The sequence below is a fragment of the Vidua macroura genome, chromosome 9 (assembly GCF_024509145.1).
Source record: "Vidua macroura isolate BioBank_ID:100142 chromosome 9, ASM2450914v1, whole genome shotgun sequence".
In the NCBI taxonomy this organism is placed as follows: domain Eukaryota; kingdom Metazoa; phylum Chordata; class Aves; order Passeriformes; family Viduidae; genus Vidua; species Vidua macroura.
In genome coordinates this window covers 382477-405449 of record NC_071579.1, presented here as the reverse complement: position 1 = coordinate 405449, position 22973 = coordinate 382477, and the positions used below count along the sequence as shown (strand labels likewise).

General features: G+C 39.0%; 2 protein-coding genes across 2 annotated transcripts; both read left to right on the top strand.

Annotated features, from left to right (window-relative positions):
• The first annotated feature begins 890 nt into the window (after window positions 1-890).
• RGS1 (regulator of G protein signaling 1) lies at window positions 891-4337 on the top strand. Its single transcript, XM_053984993.1, has 5 exons — window positions 891-1023; window positions 1398-1481; window positions 2061-2122; window positions 2705-2868; window positions 3538-4337. Exons 1-5 carry the CDS (start codon window positions 920-922, stop codon window positions 3721-3723), a joined length of 600 nt encoding a protein of 199 aa, XP_053840968.1. The 5' UTR covers window positions 891-919; the 3' UTR covers window positions 3724-4337.
• Window positions 4338-14745: 10408 nt separating this feature from the next.
• Window positions 14746-21070, top strand: RGS13 (regulator of G protein signaling 13). Its single transcript, XM_053985101.1, is given in 6 exon segments — window positions 14746-14810; window positions 17389-17454; window positions 17672-17675; window positions 18693-18759; window positions 18762-18850; window positions 20888-21070. Coding segments are annotated over 6 exon segments (474 nt in total).
• The last annotated feature ends 1903 nt before the right edge of the window (window positions 21071-22973 follow it).

Genomic DNA, 22973 nt, shown 5'->3' with positions numbered 1-22973 from the left:
GGCTGCTTTTATCCAGTGGAGTTTAAGTATGTACAAACAATTCACACCTCCCTCAAACAGCTTGTAATATTCACATTGTGTTTACAACAACAGCTCTAACCTAATTAATATTTATACATACCAAGTGACTTAAAATTAGGGAGGTATTCCTAAAATATGGCATTGTGCTTCCTAAGAACCTGACTTGCAAAAATTAAACCAAATTAAATAAGTTCTTGCTGCTTCAATGCCCCTTCCTGAGAAAACCACGTCGAAATATTTTCACATAGCTTGTCCAAACAAACCTGTCTAAGGTAATGTTCCAGTTTGAAGAGTGACAGGAGACTTGCAAATAGATTGTTGTATATAGAACTTTATTACTGGGTTAAAGGTTAACCTTTAATAAGGTTAACCTTATTAAAGGTTAAAGTAGCTTCCCCTTGTATTCTGCTGAGCCCACCTAACCAAATGACAAGTGTGAAATTGCAGGACACAGGCATGCAACAAGTGTATTTTGTCAAGAAAAAACTGCAGTATTTGCAGCTCTGTTGATCAAACCAAAAAATACTTCTTACTTGCAAGTACCCATCAGAAAGGGAAAAGAATTCAAAGTTCTAGAGGGTTTTGTTGGTGTTTTTTTTGTTTGGTAACAGACATACACAGTAACACATAACAACCCCAAAGCAATTCAGCCTCATTTGGTATAACCTCAACCATGAGACACTGCTGTCTGTTTTCTTTCTCAAAAAAGATTCACGTCACTGAGCACTGAAAGGGGAACTTCCACAGTTTGTGATGAAGACACATGATAAAGAGCTCTGCTCACACCAGCTGGCAGGGCTGCCTGCGTCAATAAAAGGCGGCAGCGGAGGCAGGAAGCTGTCACTTGGGGCTGGAGGATCATCATGGCCAGGGGCACTTCACGTTAAAGCCAAGGAAAATGCCTGGATTCTTTTTCTCCCACAACAACATGACTGAATTAAATGGAAAAGAAGATTGCAAGCTTGCAAAAGGCAAAGTCCATAAAAAGAAGCAAAAGGCTTTGTAAGTATATACAACTTAGTATAAAACTTAATGTATTAGAAGTGAAAATAACACTCTACTAATCTTGGAGATTACGAATTAGCGCTGTGGTTCAGGCTAAATGAACAAAACCTGCTCAAAGCCCAGGACTGCAACATCATTTAAAAAAGCTTGAGCTGAGGCATGCCAATTAATTGATTACTTTAAGTAATCTGAAATAGAATTTGGATACAGTGGGGGCCCCTCAGTCTTTTTTTAAAAATTACTTGGATATGTAACTTCCCAGACTTCAGTCATAGAATGGAGCTGTCTCTGAAAGTTTGAAGAAAATTTAAATAGAATTTAAGTGCTACTGCAATTCTAATGAATTTAAAAATGTCTGTTCATTGTTTCAGTGGTGCAGATCTCAAAAGTTATTTGAAGTGCATGGTGCCACATATTGAATCTGGGATCAAGACTTCCAGCTCTAGAAATGTCACGTAAGTACAGAAACACATCAAGTTATAAAATACAATCATAACTGGATTACTGCATAGTAAATTACCTAATTTCTAAACTACTTCTAGAACAACAAATATTGTAAAAGCATCTAGAATTTCCAAAATACAAGAGAGGTGAACATTAGTAATTAGAAACTACTCATGGAGTTAAGGATTTTTAATTAGTGATTTGATATATTTGCATCAAACATTAAGGGAGTAGACACTTCAGTTAAATCCATTTTTGTCAGAGGGACATTGTAACTGTTCTCTAAAGTTTTACAAGAAAAAACACTTCTCACTTAAATGAGGAGTAGGGGTATTACCATTCTTATTGCAAAAATATGGAAACAAAAGTACGGGTACAAAATAATTGTATCATAGTTACAGTAAAAGATTATTTTCTTGACGTGGACTGTCTCCAGGATTCCAGATTATGACAAAGCCGTAAATTCAGTAAAATACTTGGCATACATTCCTGGAATATAATAATAAATTATAAACTTTGTCTCCCTCAGACATACAAACAAAACCCCATTGTTTCTTCCTTAAAGCCTTTTCTTTTTCTTGTCACCTTAGGCTTTCTGCAGAGGAAGTTATTCAGTGGTCACAGTCTTTGGAAAAGCTCTTGGCCAGCCAAAGTAAGTCTGTTACTGCAGTATGACTTAGTTCTTACTTTGAGGACTAAGTTTTATCCAATCTCACCAAAGAGGCAAAGCTATAGCATTGTATAGAGTCAGACACAGGGCCAGTTACACTTCAGTTTTTTGCAGCTCTAGTGTAACTTGGACACTGCTACAGCTTGGCTGTTTTGGGGTCTTTTTCCATTTTTAGTATAGCAATTAACCCCCAAATAGCTAATTTTGATCAGTCTTCAATCCTTAGATAATCAGTTTAATCAATTTAGGACAATCAGTTTAATCTGGAATTTTCTCTCCACTTATACCCTAAGACAATTCATTTAGGAAGGACTAGAATCCATTGTTATAGGATCCATTGTTATAGGATCAGGACCCAGAGTCTAGATCTAAGAACACTGAACATAATTAGGAAGACTCCCAGCAGCCTTAATATTGAATATCTGTTGTATGTTGAACAAGGGAAGAACAGTGTATTTTGGCAAGATTTTATATCAGATTTCAATACAAATCCTGCTATTTGTTTTCTCCTCCCTGGTCACAAGTATCATACAGTAAATGATTAATTGTTTATGTTGGCTTTAGGTGGTCAAGGGGTCTTTCGGGAGTTCCTGAAGTCAGAGTTCAGCGAGGAAAACATCGAGTTCTGGTTGGCTTGTGAGGATTACAAGAAAACCAAGTCTGATCACTTACATGGCAAAGCAGAGAGGATTTACGAGGAGTTTGTTCAGTCAGATGCCATTAAGCAGGTATGTATAAAGCCAGCCTGTGCAGAGTTAGAAGGGAGAAGTATGGCTCCACTGAGATGCTCACACACTCACTCAGTGGCATAAGAAGGCACAGACACACTTTCAGGCCCTCTCTTGAATCACAGCTACCTGCAGTGTAACATTATCAAATCTCACAAACAGTCACAGGCAGCAGGCCAGTACTGGGAGAACCCCCAGCAGCCTCAGCAAAGGCCTCAGCACATGATGCTCTTTGCTGAGCCAGCCCAGCTTAAATTGCTGATGGTATTTGGAGATTCTTTGTGTTTGCGAGTGGAAGCACCACAGAACATTTCTTGTCTTCTAAAATATGCTGACCTTCTGGAAAAGTTAAAGTTCTGTATGTTGATCATACCTAAACTGGAGACATTCAACACAGGATTTCTCTTAGTAACTGGAGGTTGTTCCTCAAAGTTGAGCTGTACTAATTCTGACTTCAGAACGAACTACATTTCCATAGTGAACAACAACTTTTGTGCCTAACTGGGATACAGGTATTTGATTTCCCCAATTTACAGATTTGACATTGAGCTGTCATGGAGTTCTAAGGCTGCAAATGCATGTATTGACAAAGAGATACAGAAAAGAGAATACATTCAAAGTTAAGTTTTAAACCTAGTTTGTTTTTTTTTTTTTTTTTTTCTATTCCAGATCAATATTGACTATCAGATGAGGGAAGCAACAGCCAAAAAGGCTCAAGACCCAACTCACACAAGTTTTGATGAAGCCCAGAAAACAGTGTACATCCTTATGGAAAGAGATTCCTATCCCAGGTTTTTAAAATCCAAATCCTACCTGAACCTTTTGAACCAGCTGCAAACCAACACTTCAAAATAAAGTGTCTGAGGCATGAAGAGCCAAGTAGACTCTTATCAAATATCTTGTTAAGAGATCCTCCACAGTGGTTGAATTTTGCCAAGGAAAAATCCCTGTCTTGGGAGGAGGGGTGTGAGGGAGATGCAAACAGCTCCACAGGCAATGGAGCATCCTGTGGATCCTGATCTCCACAGGATGCAGGATAAAAGCTGGTGAGGCTGTCATAAGGGTGAGAGCAGCACAGGGAGAAAATCCCCTCCTCCACGGAGTCAAGGCAGGATATGGAAACCAAGGTTTGACCTGCACTATGAACACTGAACTGTGTCTTAGATCCCAAAGAACTGCTGCTGATTGTTAGGAAGTGCAAGACTTGCGAGCTGAGCATTGGGAAAAGATTATCAAGTTCAGAAGAAAAACTAGGATGACTGACAATTTTCAGCATAACAAGAAAATGCCAAGACAATGACATCTCTTTTAAAAATCTGTGAAGTGTTAATAGATGTGAGTTCCACAATGCTGTTGTGCTATGTAAATATATTCTAAATTTATGTGTTTTAAAATCTATATGGTCTAAATTATATAAGATTTGTATAAGCTGTATTTTTATTAAGTTGGTATTCAACAGGCAGGTATGTAGCATCTTTGCTGTTTAATTTATTGAAAAATAATAAGTAACTCTTCATTAAAATACAGTTAAAAATAAAGATTTATAATGGTTTTACATCTTATTTGAAGTGATTTTTCCATTGTAGTTGCTGACATATTGAAAGACACAATTCCTTTCAGTCTCACTGTGCTACTACTTCTCATCTCCATATTCAAATACTAATTTTACCTTCACCACTTCTCTCTCTTTTTGCCCATTTTACACAACAATAATCTGCGTTACGTGGAGCAGGTGATACTGACTTACACAGACCCATCCTCACAACCCCCAGAAAAGAAAAGTTGTGATTATGGTTGAAATATGTAACGAAGAACAAGAGCACTCCTAAAACTCTAGTGTTGGGGACCTTGTGACATTAGAGCTTATAACAAAAATAAATCAAAGAATGCCTTGGTTTTATGAGTTCCCATCATGAGACATTGGTATTACGTGGTTGGCAATACAAGATTTTATCTCACTCATGCAATTTTCCAGAATAACGTGAGATTTGAGAGCCCCACACTGTTCTGTACCAAAGGGAGAAGCTATAAATTCAGAGACATCACCTCTTGGCCAGAACAGACCATGTTCTTATGGCCACCCTTTGGGGACTTTGGACCTCCAGGGGAGAACCAAAATCTGTGTCAGATGCAAAACAGCTGGAAGGAGCACAGAAAAGTGCCAACCTCCACTATCACCTACTGTAGTAGCTGGAAGCCATTGGAAATTACATCTTCCTTTCAAAGCTAATAAATGCAGAAGAAAAGACCCCAGTCTTACAGTATTGTTTAATGTTCTTGAGAGTCTGACTGCAAAACCTAAATGCTCCTGTAATAATGTAGACCAGTCTCCAGTTGGCACTCTTACATTAATTAATTTTCCAGGATCACTAGGAATAAATCTAACTGCTGTGAAGTAGGAATAACAACAGTGCCTCCCACACAAGGTGCATCACCATGCTTGCTTAAACACAGTTTACATGGACCAAATGTCTCTGTCTGCAGAACTTAAAGCTCACAGAAGATAAAAGAGAACTTTGAAATATCAACTACCCTCTAAACAGACATTGCATTCAAGTAACATTATTCTTTTGACTGTAAATCCCTCAAATTATTATGGCCCCGATCTTCCTTTGCTCCCCGCTATGGTTTCACCGTTTAGCTATGATTTAGCCAAACACCCATATGAAATTTCTGACTAAAATAATATTTCATAGCATAGATAGTTAGGATTTTTATTTATTTTTGAATGGCTTGTTACTAGGAGAAGAGACTGTCATAGCAATTGCACCAACTTGTATTACACCGTTAGGATAGACCAGAGTTTCTGAGGAGAGAAGAACGGACTTTTGACTTTCTTCCACAAGCATCTATCCCTACTTCATCATTTGGTAGAGTGAGAGAGCAGAAAGGCATTTTTCTTCTTCAAAAAGAAACTATTTCACTCTGCACAACCCAACAACCTTGGCTGTTTTCAAGTCTCTCATCTTATTTGCACTACAAACCTGATAGCAACAGCAAAGGTCAACTGCCCAGACTGTTAACTCCAGAGATATTCCAGCCCACTCGAGCACCCCTGACACATTTCACCAAGCAAGTAACAGCAGAAACTCAGGACTGGTTCTAAGATCCTGGAAGCCCAGGATTATATGTCTGTTGCTACAGCAGGTCTGTCCAAAGTGGTTGCTTTAACAAGGTCTGAGGGATGTGGATGACTCAGAACACACAGATCAAAGGACTCAGAGCTTTCTGTCACCCTTGGCTGATGTACAAGGTGGGTGCACTCATCTCCCTCCACTCATGCTCAGGAACAGCCCCAACATCACACATGGGTTTCACAGCTGTGGGTTGGGCCTTTTTCTTAAACTAGATTTCACTTTCCCTCTTTGGAAAAGATATACCATGAGAGAATGGAAATTTGCTCTTTCATTCACTGTCTCTAAAAGAAACGGTTGAATCAGGTTGGCCATCAGCTACAGAGCAGTGCAGGAAAACAGGATGAAGTACATGGAAAGCTTTAAGATTTGACAGTAGTGACTCAGACTTTTCTTTAAGTGTTCTACCTTACTCCTGAAAAAACATTTTCATTGTTTGTTAATGTTCCAGTGAAAAAAATCAATCACTGTGCCATCTTCAGGTACACTTTTGAAGTGAATTAACTTCTCTCTGTTGCAGTTTTCTTTATGGAAGGACTCAAGAGTCCAGCAGACCCTGAATGTGTATTTAGCTTTGAACTCTCCGATTTGGAAAACTTAATTACCCGAAACAGATATTTTTAATACTATCCTAAATAAAAATATGGTATAGTATAGTATAGTATAGTATAGTATAGTATAGTATAGTATAGTATAGTATAGTATATATAGTATAAATCTGTCCCATATATTGAACAGGTCACCCATGGAAACATTGCATTATTATGAACAGTGAAACAAGAAGGAAATTAAAGCTGAGATTGTGATGAACAGTTCAAATTCACCACCACAGACTGCTCAGTGCCACCCATCCCTGCCCACACTGAAGCAACAGGCTTTTCACATGTCACCTTACTTATTGGTGTGAAATGAGTTTGAAAAAAAAAAAATAGATAGTAGAACATGAAAAAATTAGATACTGTCATCTTCCTTTCATAGACATGAGTTGGTTTTATCAGAGTGTGTAATGTCTACAGATGAAGATTTTTGAAATTAAATCTTTAGTCATGAAACAGAGGCAGAAATCGAAAAACAAGTTCTTGCCTAATATTCATTGGATGATTAAAACTTGCCTTGGATGCTCAGAAACAAAGCCAGAGGGGACTTAAGGTTACCCCCTGGCTTTGCTTGGGTAGATAAAGCCTCAAAGGTTTTAGTCATCAAAAGGGGATTCAAATCAATCAAGAACCAATGTGCCTATTTTGAAAACAAACACATACCCCCTCTTTTCTCAAAACATCCCCAGAAATTACCCTCTTGAAAGACCCCAAAGATCAACATTTACATTCTACTGAGCACTTCCCTTCAATTTCTTCAAGCATCATGCAGCCTAAGCATCACACTGCCTTAAAGCACTTCTCTAAACTACTTCTGTGACCTGCCCCGTGAAAGTGACATGGCCCCTTTCACTAATGAAGTTAAAAATATCTTGACTAGAGCATGAAATGCAGAAATGTAAACCTTTCAGGACCACTTTAGTCTCGTGTTCAGAGAGAGAAAGAAACAGAGCAGATTAGCAATGCTTCTCTTCAAAGTCTGTGATGCAGCAAAGTACTAAAGTGTCAGCAACAGATGCCTAGAAACTTGACATCAATGGAGTCATAACAGGTTTGTTTGTTTTTTTTTTTTTCAGGTCACTGTGACCAGAGGTTTCTGCTATTAGAGGGCTAACTTTAAAAATAAAACAAGATAAACACTCTTTGCATAACACTAATAACTCAGTAACCCACGATTTCCGTACTACCTATGGAAAAGGTCTGTAATGTATTTACTGTGGTAAATGGTTTGTCAGCCATGAAGGTCAAGAAGGCAGCTTTAGATACAAAGAAGAGACTCAATATTGAACAGAATTTGACCAGCCACGAGTTTGGAAACATGCTCGTTGTTTATGCCAGTCTAAAGGAAACTGTGGATACACTCTGGGTGTTCAAACAAAGCCCGAAGTCCAGCCAGGAACTCTCCAGGCACTGGAACAAACATCTGGAGGAAAGGGGAGCCCTGGACTAACAGTCAAACATTCTGACTTGGCCCACACTATCATCAACTATTTGACACTGAGCTATGACAAGATGAAGAACTGGTATCTTCCAAAGGAGGACGCACCTGCAAGGGATGTAAGAAGCTCTGTTCACTGCTGAGCATTGGTGGAAGTGTGAATGCAGAGTCACAGCACACAGTGCTTTGAATCCAAACCACAGCACACCTCTGAGAAGCCTGACTGAAGGGGTAGGGTGAAAGTTCCTGTAAAAACTAGTCCAAGCTTCTCATGGCATGATTTTCTTTCCTACTGAGATGGCAGCAGAATATCAGGCTCACACAATGACACGACAGTTTTCAGAAATAAAAAAAAGGAACAAAAAAAGTCACAGAGTACAACTGAGGTCAGATTTCTAGAAGTGCTATCTAGACTCCAGTCTGCTCTCACTCAGCAGGACAATGGTTTGTAAGCTCTGTAAACAGAGTTTACAGAAATGGGTCACAATGTAAGATTTGTCCAGCCGTACTGATAAAACCTAAAGCCATGAATATAGAAATTATTCAAATTCCTGAGGCAGCGGGCAATGCCAGCTTCAACCCAGAAACAAAAATCACTTCATCATCCCTATATCTGCAGACAACTTACTGGTTGTTTTGACCTACTGCAAAGACTGAAGCTGTGTACACTGTTCCCTGCAACCCTGTGAGCAAAACTTTGTTGCACAGAGAACCTAACTTTTTATGAGGTTATTTTCAAATATATAGCAAGAAAGCATTTTCTCAGTTTTGATACTTCTCCATTTCCCTTATTTTCTTTCTGGAAAGCACATCCAGCTCAACCACTGAATAAACCAAGCAACAACTGATTCCTGTGTAGCACGTGCTTTCATGATCCTAGGGCTGTTCTGTGCCCTGCACAGGAGTGCAAAGGGAAAAGGCCCCATCAGAAATTACCTGCAGGTCTCAGAGTCCCACCAAGAGTCTTTCATGCTAGAAGGGACCATTTGTAAAGGTGGCACTACAATATCCCCATCCAGAGCCTGCCCCCACACCCACCCCCCCAAGGCCAGGCTGAGCTGATGGACACGGTGGTTCAAACCTTCTCCTTCAGGGTGACACCAGATGACATCTAGTGGAATTTGTATGCAACACTAGGAAGGGTGGGATTTAGGTTAAATCGTGTAATTTTACAGTGCAGCAGCACACCTGGCTAACAACTAAACTATCCACTCTTACGCATTGCAAATATTCTAGAAAGGGAAGTAGATGGGTAAGTTTCTGGGCACCAAGCAATAAGTGACCATAGTGGAAAGAGCTGACACAGAGAAACACATTGGTTCATTTTTGCAACCCATTAAGTTCAAATTTTTCTTTAGAGCATGGTCAAGGATACAACAAAACATGAAATTTGCAACAAATCCTGCACCTAAATACCCGCCACTGTACAAGGCACCAGAGGTTTGCAGAAGTATTTTCTTCAGTTTAACAGTAAAAACAAACTTAGAGAGAAAATCCCAGGATGAGTTTATTTCAATTTTAAGCAGTATTACAGCGTTTTTTAATGCCTGTAATACAGAAAAGAAAATGTTTGAACACAAAGTCATTGGTTACCGATTCTCAGTCACTGCACAATTTAACTTCACAAAGATATGATCTTATATGTGGTCCCCTGAACATCAGCTGATAGGGAAAAAACCTAAATAGTTCATTACTGTTAATTTTAAAATGAGATTTTAGATGAGTTTTCCTTTAATGCAAATAAAGTTTAGAGTAAAAAATAATATATAATTAGGCTTTTGCAAAAGAATGTGCTTAAGCCCATGTAAGGTTTTTCCAAATATATGTAGATCAAATAGTCAAATACTGGTACAAATCATGAGAGACTATTAGCATAATTGGGATTTTCATTCTGTAATTTTTCCAGAGTCACAGTTATTAATAATGTTCTTTTTTCTTGTTTTGTACTTAAGGAGTTCTACAAATGAGATTCTTTATAGACATATTTTAACATGTCAAGTTCTGGCCCTCAGATTTTTTAGCATATAACTGGCTGCATATGAAGCATTAGAAGTATGAGGAGGCACAGAACAAACTTGAAGCATCTCACTGTTGTGATTATGTGAACAATCAGCTCAAGTTAATTTGCTCCTGCCCATTCCCATTAGAGAAATGGAACAAAATATTCCAAAATCCTGTGTAAAGTTGCAATGAATACAGAATAAGATTTAATGAAATAGCAATCAATAGAAAATAGATCACAGTGATATTTGCCCTTCCCTAAGCACAGGCCAAGGTCTCATGTGATGCTGCCCTGCTTTGCCACCAGGTTCTGCTGGAGGTGAGCACACCACACACATTTCCTCCCCAGCAGAACCAGTGCTGTGGGAAAAGGGATGCACATCTCATACACAAAGCCTGTGTACCAGTAGGGTGAGCTACAATAAAATAAATGAGTGTACTGCATTGTTGGAGGCTCAAACCTCAGTTTAAATCCCAATCCTACACGGTTCATGCTCTGCCTGGGAGCCTCTGTAAGAGGAAAAAAGGACAAGCTAAAGCAGAGAGGTAAGACTGAAAGATATCACAGCACAGAGTTGGGCTGTCAGAGGGAGCAGGGACATGACCAACCTTCCCCTCCCCACAGGGTCACTCTGTGCCTTGTAGCCAATGGCAAATTCCCAGACACCCCAAGTCACAACCACCCCAGGAAGGACAGAAAGCCCTCCAGAAAGATCCCCTGCTGTGACTAATTTGCAGCAAGCAGCTAAGTCAGTGCTTGGTCTCAAAGCCCCAGCATCACTATAAAACCTGTCAGTCAGATCAGTCTCCCACTGACAAACAGCAACTTCAGTGCTATTGCACTGCACGGCTCCTTTCAAACACTTGGCTAGAGAAGAACGAGCAAAACACAGATATGTCCCAACTGAAAATGAAGCCATAAGAAAAATGACAGAGGACCTCACACAAGGGAAAAAAGTTTTAATATTCCTCAGATGCTGTGCAGTAGCAAGTTGGCCAGGTAGGAGTACACAAAAGCCTGACACTGATGGGCCTGAGCAGAAAAAGGCTCTCCCAGAGCACTCCAAAGTGCTGTCATAATGCTGCCTGTTAGAAGAAAGTTGGTTGCAGTGCAAGGGTGCTTGTGCTCTTTGTCTCATTTCAACATGGACTGCAGATTTCATAAAAAGAATTTTGATAAAAGAATGGAAAACATTGGTCACAGGACTTGGAGAGTACATGGAATATTTCAATGAAGTAAAGTACAGCTTCATGTCATTACAGCTGATCAGTAGAGACGTCAAGATAATTTCAGTGTAAACAGGCTCTATCAGTGGAGCATCAGAGCCCAAAGGAACTTTTTCTGATGGAAACCACAGACAATGTTTGCCTGTGATATGTATAAAAGAGGAGCCAGGCACTATTATGAGCAGCACAGACACGGACAGACCATCCCCACTAAGAGAAAATAACAAAACAAAAAAGCAGGTCAAGAAATTCGGAAAGCTACCCTGGCAAATGCAACTACTAAGTGAAGCTTTTTAATTAAAGGAAACAACAACCCAAAAGAAGTTTCTGTAAGTATGAGATTCTGCACTTTGAAATATTATCAGGAAAACGTAGCATAGGTGAGGGAACACCTGTTTTTTCTCTTGGCATATAAAGTTCTCAGCACTGCAAAGGCATTCATGTTAGAAATGCTTCTGACGTTTACCCAGCATTAGCCCTACATAGGTGAATATTCTGTGTAATAGTCAGTGCAAAATAATCTGAATAACTGGTGAGGTCGCACCTTGCGTGCTGTGTCCAGTTCTGGCCCCTCAGTTTGGGAAGGACGTGGAGACGCTCGGGCACCTCCAGAGGAGGCAATGAGGCTGGAGAGGGGCTTGGAACACAAACCCTGTGAGGAACAGCTGAGGGAGCTGGGGGTGCTCAGCCTGGAGAAAAGGAGGCTCACTCCTTATCACTCTACAACTCCCTGAAAGGTGGCTGTGCTCAGGTGGGGTTGGTCTCTTTCTCCAGGCAACACTGACAGAACCAGAGGACACAGCCTCGAGCTGCACCAAGGGAAATACAGGTTGGATATTAGGAAGAAGTTTTTCACTCAAAGAGTTAAAGTTCTGGAATGGCTGCCTGGGGAGGTGGTGGAGTCACCATCCCTGGATGTGTTTAAAAAAAGACTGGACGTGGCACTCGGTGCCATGGTTTAGTTGAAGTGTAAGGGCATGGGTTGGACTTGATCTTTAAGATCTCTTCCAACCCAGTCATTCTGTGAATTCTGTGTGAACACTACATGGGCAATCAGTTAAAACTTTTATATAGCAGTTTCTCTCTGATGAAAGTTATGCTGTGCACTAAAAGCTCTGGTATTTGATCGTTTACAGATTAATTGGCAAAGAATAAGGGTGCTCAGAAATCAAAATGTGTGTTGCAATTTGAAAGGTAAAAAGATAATTTTCTTTGATGTACCAAATCAGTTTTCCTGATATTTTTCCATGTAAAATATAATATAAAATATAAAAACAGTTAAACAGTCATTTCCAGATCAGCACTGCTTATATCTTTTACAGACATGAATAACTCCAGCACTTATATTAATTTATCATCAGTCAGGCAATTCCTTCTGCAAAAGAGTTGTAGCCATGTGGCTTTTTGTTTGATTACCAGTCCTGCAGGCAACACACAGCTCCTACACATTAGAAAGCTTGTGGCATTGTTGCAATAATATCTTAGAACAAGCAAAGAGAAAGGACGCTAGGCTTCATAAATATTGGGTGAAAAGAGTTCCATGATCCAAGTCAAGTTATGTGAACACTGCAAAGCTGTAAGCAGTAGTTAAGATGTAATTTACCATTTACAACAGATGACAGGGCACTAATAGGACACTGTCACAGGCAACAGGCTGCTCTTGTGGGAGTCTGATGATCCAAAACTAGCACCCTGCTCCAGGGTGTGCTGTGGCTTTTGTACTGCTCCTGTCTTGTTCTAGGGTAAAGACCATTGTCAGCAGAAACACACAATGTCAGACTAATGAAACATAGACTATGCCTCAGTGGAAAGATGTTCCAAATCAGCACTGGTAAAGATAAAATCAGCATGCTCTGTTCCTTGGTCTATTAGGAAATCAGTCTGACTTAAAAAGAAGAGAGAACCACAGAGCCCTGGATGTGTATGCTTGGAAAATGTGTGTTCTCAACAAGTTTAAAGCTTCTAATTCAAATTAAAATGGCTCCACAGAACAATAATATTTCCTTACACAAAAGTCACTTTGTGCAGCCGTCATCTGAAGAAAAAATTAATAATTGGCACTTCGAATTCAGATGGAAGTAGCTGAACTAGATTATTTAATATTGCTTCATCCAATGTTTCTTGAGAATCTCTGTATAGTAAGAAACCTACATGAGTTTCTCTCAGTTTCAAAAAAGCCACAAAGGCTGCATTTCATTTACATTTCAGTGGATAGAAGATGAATGACTGCAACATGAAAACACCCAAAATAGAGGGCATTGGGCAATATAGCCTAAAATAAAGTGATAAATAATAACCATATGCAGAATTTAATGCATAATTTCATCTTAAATATGGAATATTGTCTAGTTTTAGACAGTTACTTTCAGGCAGAGGGTGAGATGAGTAAATTCTAGTGTAACAATTCAAAAGTCATGGAGACCTAGCAGAGAACATAGGTGAGAGAATTCTGAAGCAGGCAGCAGCAACTGGCCTGCTGCCAGGGAATGTGAGCAGGAGTTGCAGTGTAGCAGTTGGGCAAAGTTATGACATTTCAATACCCTGCAGGAAATGTACTGGGCAAGACTCTCGTTTGATATAAAATTGAATACAGGCCTCAAGGAACCATGAAAACAACACTAAAGGCAAAGGAAGCATTTCACAGCTTCAGAAAGCTGGGAGATAGAACCTTGTCCTGTGTTTGACTGTGTGCTTCATCTGGAAGGAAAAAATTGGCCATAGGTATAATATGTGCCAGTCAACCTCAAATCTGAAAGAAACTCCAAGTTTAAATAAATAAGGCTATTTTGATTTCAGGCAGGCCAATACAAACTTACAGTCCAATGTAAACTCAGCATTTGGCATTGATTGAAAGCCAAAGGAGAAGCACTAAACATACCCCATGTCACAAGAGATTTTTTTATTTTGTCTTTTTTAGAAAAACATTTACAACTGCCTCATCCTAATAAACTACACCCTCTCTTATGGATATCATATCTATATAAATGCAAGTTTTATATTACTTTTATTGACTTTGAGATACACGCTGGACATATATCAGTGTTAATCTCAGACACTTAACAATTTATTCAGCATTGTCCACTTTACATTGAGCTCTGATCTTTGATCCTGGTCATCCTGAGCTTTCATGGAAAAAAAAATACTTCTAGTTTCATTTTGCTTCGGGTCAGGCTCAAGCTCCAATCTTCTTTCATATTTGGAGAAGCAAAGAGGGAAAATTATTAACATTTCTATTCTTCCCTGAGAGACATCCACTGGCTTGCCTGGTAATTTGCCTTTTTTTTTAAGTTCTCATATCTTACAAAATATATTTTTGTCAAATGCTTCAGAAATGACTCATAGATAAAGATCAGATGTACAAAATAAGAATACTGTTAGAACTGATTGCACTGCTATACGTATAAATTATAAGTTTTTATTTAAGAAAGTCAGAGCTCAGCATAGTAGATTAAAAACTCTCATATTTTCCATGTTTAGGAGAATGAGTCCAAATACTTGCTGGCTTTGCAAGATATTCTGAGCAGAAGAAAATGGGATAAGTTCTAAGTAAGTAAGGATCAGAATCTTATGTTCTACAGTCCACACAGCTGAGTAGGAGAAACAAACCCCTCAAAATTCACAGTGGAAGTTTTCATTGTAAGCTTAAGATCATGCAAAAGAGGGCAACACCTTCACAGCTGCCCCAGCCAAGCACCTTCTGGCAGCCCCTTCCTCAACAGCACACGGATGTACACTGGCATATCCCCCTGGGGACTCCCTTCATGCTACACAGGCATGGGCCCAAACTCACCCCTGGATTAAGTGCAGATTTGGACCTGGGAGGAATTAGAAAGCCAAATATTTTGGGTCCACCTTTTAAAATAATTCAGGCTGTTGGCAAAGCTGAGTATTCATGTGGTGCATAAGAGACATGGCCAAGCAGCTCCTGCAAGTCCTCGAGTGCCATCAGGCTCTGTGGGGGCCAAGAACTGCCAGGAATTTGGGGGACATATCCCATTGGGATGGTGGAGTGCTTCCATCCAAAATGCCTTCTGCCGGTATCAGATCAGACACAGAACTGATTTATTGAGACACATCCCCCACAGCAATACTAAGGGGCACCTGATGACCCCTGAAACTGCCATTTGGGTGAAATCAGGAGTAGAAATCAGACAGAGTTTCCAGCTACTGGATGAGGATTTCTGCACCATGGTGATGAGGGGAGCCACTCACAGCAGAGGGTGTACAATAAGTGAGAAATAGCTCCCACAGGACACTACAATTTAAATTTTTGAGTCCCAGCTATAAAGCCTTATTTATTTTTGGAGATTGTTTTTTTTCAGTGTAATATATGTACTTCAGCAAATCAAATCATGTTGCAAATCAGTGCAGCAAGACATTTACTATCAGAACAGATTAATAATAATAAATATTAATAAGGGGTATTAATACAGATCACCATAACCTATTTCCTTACTACCCTTCATGTTTTCCTGATTGTTAAAGGAAAGTAAAAAGGTAAAAAGGTAAAAAGGCTCTGTGTCAGCTGCCCCATCAGGCAGGTTTTTTTCTGCTTCACAAATTAATGCTAAAGACAAATAATCAGAAATGGAAATAAGATGGCTCTCCTGATGATGTTCAGTGAGACAGACAAGATTGTCACTCATACTATACAAGTGCTATATACTGACAGGTGAAAAATTATCTGCATCAGGTAAAAAACTATCTGAATCAGGAACAGCAAATATGACTCAAGTAGTTTTTAAGGAGAAAAAAAAAAATCATTCAAAGAACTAGAGATTCGCACTCCCCATAAACACATGCTTTATGGGTTTTTATAGAGACAAGACTAATAGCTCACGAGAAGGAAAAAAAGAATCCTTTAGTGGCAAGAGTTACTAGAGAGTTACTGATACCACAGTTCAATAGTGGTAGCATTTCTCTTACTCTATATTTTTTGACCATGTCAGACTGATCACAAGCCTGAGAAAGTAATTGCCTAGTCACGTACATTTTCAGAGAAAGAGAGAGTTGTATCAAGGTATAAAAAAATTATAAATCATTACCAATTAAAAAAGCTACAGAGCAGGTAATGTTCTGCAGCAGAAATCTGTAAAGCATCATGCAGCACTCACATCAAAGCCAATTTTGATTTAAATTTTAAAAAGCCCTGTCATACTAAATAGTTGTCAACAAAATTATAGCTGCCATGAAAAGCAAATATTCAGTAAGAGGGGATCTTACTCCAAATTTGGCTGACGTATAATGGAAAGCACCCACTGGAATACATCCCCTGTCCTTTCTTTTACTAACATAAGCATAAGAATTTCTTCCAAGTTACCAGCATTAGTGTCCTAAAACTGCAATGCTTGAAAATATGTTGGTGTAAATGGAGCTACGTGCACTTAAATGGAGATACTGCTCTCAAACATTTGTTTTTCCTTAAATTGTTTAGTCTCTCACCTCACTACTTCCATGTTCTTTCCCAGAATCAGGCATGAGACAAGCTTATGAACTTACTGTTTAAGAATAGCAAACATGAAAGTAAAATCTGATTTTAGCCACTTCCAAGGGCTGTGCAGATTAATAATAATGTGTCACACTGCATTGTAAACAACTGGTGAGAGATGGAAGTCTCTTCCAGCTAAGATTGCATTAACCTTTCATTATTTACCTTATGCTTGGAGCTTATATTCAGCCCTCAGATGATAAGCTGATAAGTCAACTTTGATAGTTAAAGGCCTTGAAACATTACAATAAGATCTTGTGCCCTGAAGACTTTGCTACTAAATACAAACATCAATATTTCCTGAATTCTATGATGATTCCTGTCTCCAAAGAAGTTGCTGTCTAGAAAGACAGTACTTTTCTTGTGTTTCTCCTAAGCACAGTTTAAATAAGTGAATGCCATTTCTAGAGGAATTACACGGAGCACCTTGAAATGGAACTGCATTTGTTACCGCAAGAAAAATATTTGTCTTGGCATAATAAGCACAAGATCTGGAAGACACAAGAAAGCCTTTTAAAACGTAAGATTCATAAAGCTCATATTTAAATTAGGGGACAGATTTTCAACAGGGTAATTAAGTTTTTTATACTTTCAGCCACGGCTAATCCTGCAATAATGACCTCCTTTTTTCTAAAGGGTGTCTTTGGAGGAAGTGCTGCAGTGGTCCCAGTCTTTTGAAAATCTGGTAACAAGCAAACGTCAGTAATTGTGTGCTTGTGTCCCAGATGGATTGCTGAGAAAAGTTCCCACAAAGCAAAATCAGCAACTCATGCTGAGTAATATACGCTGCCTTATACACAACTAATGACAACCAACTTTGTGACATGCCTAGCACACATCACACTGGAAATAAACACAGCATGCTGCAAATGCTTTCCCAAACTTGCCATTTCTGCAATCATGTGTAATTCCTTTACAGACACGTAATGAGGGCATGGTTTGTCTGCCACATCCCCACTTAGAGTACAGAATAGCACCTTATATTAGCAGAAAAGTGACAAGGTTCACTTGGGAAATCCTGCAAACACCAAAGAGACCATATAATGACATATCTATTCAGGGGAATGCCAAGGAAGGCAGCTCCAATATTTAGGGATGGGAAGAACTGTAGATGCAGTAGGAATTCTGAACTTTCCCACTCCATCCCCCTCTGCTTCATACAGGGCTCAGAGCTCTCCCAAATTTCTCATATGGGCAGCAGTGCAAAACATCACTGCTGAATTACATTTTTTAAAATTGTGCTGAAAAAGTCACAGCACAAACCTTTAAAAATTACTCCTGAGGACTGGCATTACTTTCAAACTGCAGAAAAATTACAAAGAGCAAGAAGGCTAACAGCATTTGTAACTGAAAAAATTTGCCATTAAAATTTTAAACAACCTAGTATTTTACAGCACAGGGAGAAACTGCTCAACAGAAAACTGTTCAAAGAGACAAAATGACAGCAGAAGCAGCAGGCACATATGTGATCATCACCTTTCCCAGATGGCAGGCTGTGCGCAACGTCTTCAGAAATTTGAAAGGCTAGAATGCTGCACCAGCAACAAAGTTTGCTTTAAATAAAACACTTCAAGCTTCCAGCAGTAGTCAGAATGATGCCCTTCTTGAAATGCCTCTTCCACTGCACTTAAAAACACTACTCATTGAATTTTAATTAATTTAAAAGCTTTATGACACCCAAAATGGAAAGGTGGACTCACATAAAAAGCCAGATACTCTAAACCTAGTGGATTTGCAGCTCTTTAGGAAACATGGGCAAAGCGTTTGCCTACCTTAGATTTACTGTGGGATTAGATTTACTAAGGAGCCCTGCATGTGCAGAAAAATGCAAAGTTGAAGTGTAGGGCCAAGACACTACTTTATAAGTATTACTTCCAAAGCACTCTAAAGGTAATGCATGTAGACAGGCAATATAAATTTGGCTTCTGAAATATTTACAGCCTATAATCTATAAGACCTACTTGAAGACAGAACACAGTGATGAAAACACAGAATTCTGGCTTGCCTGTAAGCTTATAAGATAAAATCACAGAGGAAAAGGATTTCCATGGCCAGGAAGCTCTTTACAAGTTACATCCAACCCCAGGCTCCCAACAAAGTGACTACAAGACCATGAGCTCTTGATTTTATAGAAATACCTGAAATGTCACACAGCAGACCAACAACAAATGCCTAGATCCTCCTGTACCAAAGGGAGCAAAAACTTCTATTCATCCTCCCCCCAAACTCTTTTCCACACAGAATTTTAATATTTGAATCCACATCTCATCAATAGGCGAATCTTTCAACTACATCCACCAAGAACACAAGCAAAATGCACAACTCAGTTAAGAACCAAATTCATGGATCTGTTCTCTTTTTTTCTTTTTAACATCAGATCCAGAGACTATTCATGTCACTTCGCTATATTTTGGATTACCCCATTGCTACATATATGTATCTGTATATCTGTATCTCAGTCTGGCCTTTGCAAGAGTAAATATAACTGAGCAAAGTAAAAAACTCTACCCAGTGCTGTCCCCTTTGCAAAATGGGTGAAAAGAAAGATTCCAAGACACATTACTTTTTTTTTTTTTTTTTTTTTTTTTTTTTTTTTTTTTTTTTTGTTAAGGAAAACAGCAAATTTGTATGTAAAGTATCTGATTTTTTTTCCCCTGACAAATGGCTATAGAAAAAAGTAATTCCTGCTCAGCCAGACATGCTCTATGACCTTTAAACATTCCTGCTTATTACTCTTCTTGAAAAACTAAGCCAACACTATCTTTTACTGCCACTGCCTCTGGCAGGCTGACATAACTAAAGAATCGTGCTACATTATTGTCTGGTGTATGTGTAACAATGAAATTATTATAGAGTCTCAAAATGCAGCCTCCCTGCTGGCACTGGAGGAGAAGCCAAATCCAAATCAGTTGGCTTTCCAAATGTTGGCTGAGAGCAGTTGCTGCTTTAAATTACTAAACCACTCCCTCTAATCCAAATCTTGAGCAAATTGTAAAGCTCCCTCTGTTGGTTTTAAATGCCAATTGGCACAACAATGCATTCTTGTCCTTTTTTTCTCAGTGTTTTTTTTTTGTTTGTTTGTTTTTTTTGTTTTTTTTTTTTAGTATATGCAGCTATAGGGAACTCAGCAACACATTTGCACTTACAAAAGAGAAATGTCAATATTGCCAAACACAAATTCATTAATCAAATGTAAGGGCTTAGATCAGGACAGTTATAAATAAGCTGTGCTATTTTTTCTAAATTAATGTCTATTTGAATCTTTCTACTGGCTGTCTGGTTTCTAGAGCTTCAGGACAGCCCAATTTCACATTTTCTTGATATTCACTATTAACACAAGAACTATGTACCACTCTAAAAAAGTAGATGCTCATGAGGATATGAAACACAATTTATATTCAAATTACAGCAGCATTTAAAAAGGGGCCACTCAAATGACTCCTCTGGAGGAGGAAGATCTCAACCCATGAAAGACATCAGCACCAACCACATCTTTAGAGGTCTCCTCTCCACACTAACAGACAAGGTCAAGCTGAACACAACCAATGGAACTCATCATAAGCTGATGGGCTTTCAAAGGGTTCCTTTTATCTGGTGTTTTTGCTGACCACCAGACCTTTCTGCTGTTTCATACCTGCAGAGCTTCAGTTTATCTGCTACAAACCATGAATTGCAGCAGGAAAACTCTAGGAACGAAAACTTTTCCTAAACAAGGTTGATATATTGGCTCAATTTTATCTCAGGCCATAAAACTTTCAGCCTTTTTTTTTTTTTTTTTTTTTCCCCACTGGTACTGTGCACCTCCAGGCACTTGTACTCATCAGGGTTTTTCTGGAACCTAACTGTAGCTCTAGGAACAATTCTTTGCAGAGAAAAGCAGTGTTGGATACCAGCTACTCCTTCCACTGCAGCCACTCCATCCAAGCCATGTTGAGAGGACAACTCCTGTCTGAATTGTCCCTGTTCTCTTATTCTTCCTAGAAGTAGTGGCCAAAGCAAACTCATCTGGCCAGACTCCCTCACATTTGGAGCCCTGCCATATTCTGCATACAGGCCCAGCAACACAGACTTCACTGCTGCTCTTGACCTCCACTAATCACAGTAGTCAGGACTGGCTTTCCCATTTGTGTTTCAGATAAACATTGACAGTCCTGCAAGGAAAGCACTTATAAGGACACAGTCCTCCTTTGATGAAGCACAGAGAATACTCTACAGGCACATGGAAAGAAATTCCTACCCACAATTTCTTGAATCACAGGTCTACCAAAAGCTCAAACACAGTCTTCAAACTAATGGCAACAATTCAATGGGAAATTGAAGAGAATGGCTGAAAATGTAAAAAGGTTTCTTCTGGCACACAAGTGTTTAAGATTTAAAGAAGAGAGCAGAAATCAGCCAACAGAGGAATACTATTATTTTTATGTTTAACTGTTCTGTTGATGTTAGAATTCACAATGCACTGTCTTCCCTCTTCCCAAGGAAGACTCCTTGTTTTGTTTTCCTCTCCCCACAATAAACCCCTAAAAACTAGGGTTTAGGGAAAACTAAAAGTATTTTCTAAAAAGCATTTTGCTGTTGGGAAATAAATGTTTATTTGACTATGCAATACATGAGGAAAAAAAACATCTGCATTGCTGCATTTGCTGTTGTTTTAGTTTTACAGTCTTTCAATGTAAAAAGATAAATTTGAAATACAGCTGTTTGCCTAAACTATGGAGTATAGTATTCATGTGTATTCATTGGTCTAGGGTCAAGTTTATGCTGATTACCATGTAAAACATGTGCTATGAAGGCACTTGATCTACAGTATACTAAAATATTACCAGTGCCTTCTGAGTTTTTCTTCAGAGATAAAATGCATTGGTATTTTGGCTTGTTTTTCTGAGTATGGACATACAAACACATTACTTTCCCTTCAGACCCCATGAGAATTAGATATGAGCAAGCCTGACCCTTGAACATCCTCCTGCAGCACAGACAGGTCTCTCTCATCCATAAACTGTCAAAAGCAACTTGTTGATTTGTTAATCAATTATTACAGTACCCTGGTTTACATCAGTAACTAATCTGATAATCTCAAACCTCATTAAAATTGGACTCTAAGCAGCACTATTATTGTGGTGCACAGCACAGGCTACTCCTGCAGAGACACAGTGATTTACTGATGACAGATAAGTATGCTGATCAATAAATATCAAATGTACAATACGATGTCTGGCTTTGTGGGAGGCTATATTGGTAAATTGCAATTATATGTGGGCCCTAATGACAACGTGGCAATGACAATGAGTGAGGGAACTGGATATGTTCAACTTATCAGTTATCTAAGGCCTCAAAAATTCTTTTCATCCATCACTTTTTATTGAATTCTTAAGCTAGGATTCATGTATATGTCCATAGCAGAATACAAAGCAAGTCTAAGCATAACCTCCACCAGAACAGAAAGTTTTAAGAGAATTAGGTGTTGTAAGAAAAGGGGTGCTACTATAACAGATAATCCTTTCCTTTTGCAGTGACCCCATATAAAAGGGATTACCACACAAATATGTGATTATACAGCTCATAAAACCATTCAGCAAGAAAAGACTCCCCAGGAAATCCAGCTAGGGATAGCACAGTTTTGCTGCTGTTAATTCCTGATGGGTCTACAGAGTATTGGACTTCAGTTTGATTAGGCCTGCAAGATGCCACAGCAAAGGAAAAAAAATATAGGATCTCTTAAAGAAAGCAACTCTTGCAGGGAAGCAAATCGGTGACAAAAGCCAGCCTGAGCAGAAGTTAAAAAAACCCAACAAAATACACACAATAAATAAACCAAGGATCACATTAAGGAAAGTCTTCCCATTTCTGTTTGACTTAGAAATTGAGAAGACGTTGATATCTGTGTCTAAGTGGAAGAGCCTTGTGGTGACCAGGAATAACAACTTTGCATACCCAGCTAGGTCCAGCATGCACAGCCTTCCAAAGGGGTCACTCAAAGGGCTGCTCAGGTCCTAGGCTGATAGAGACCCTTCCTCCCTGCAGAAAGGAGAGGATCCAGAAGGAGGAAAAAACCTACCCACAGAAAATACTGAAGGAAATCACAGAGGGACTCACAAACAAGTTTTCATGGCACAAAATGTTTAGTGAGTATTTTACAGATCATGAGTCTACCAACCTTTATTCTTGGTGGGCTTATTAATTTTGTATTTCCTTCTAGAAATAAATAAAATGTTGGGGTT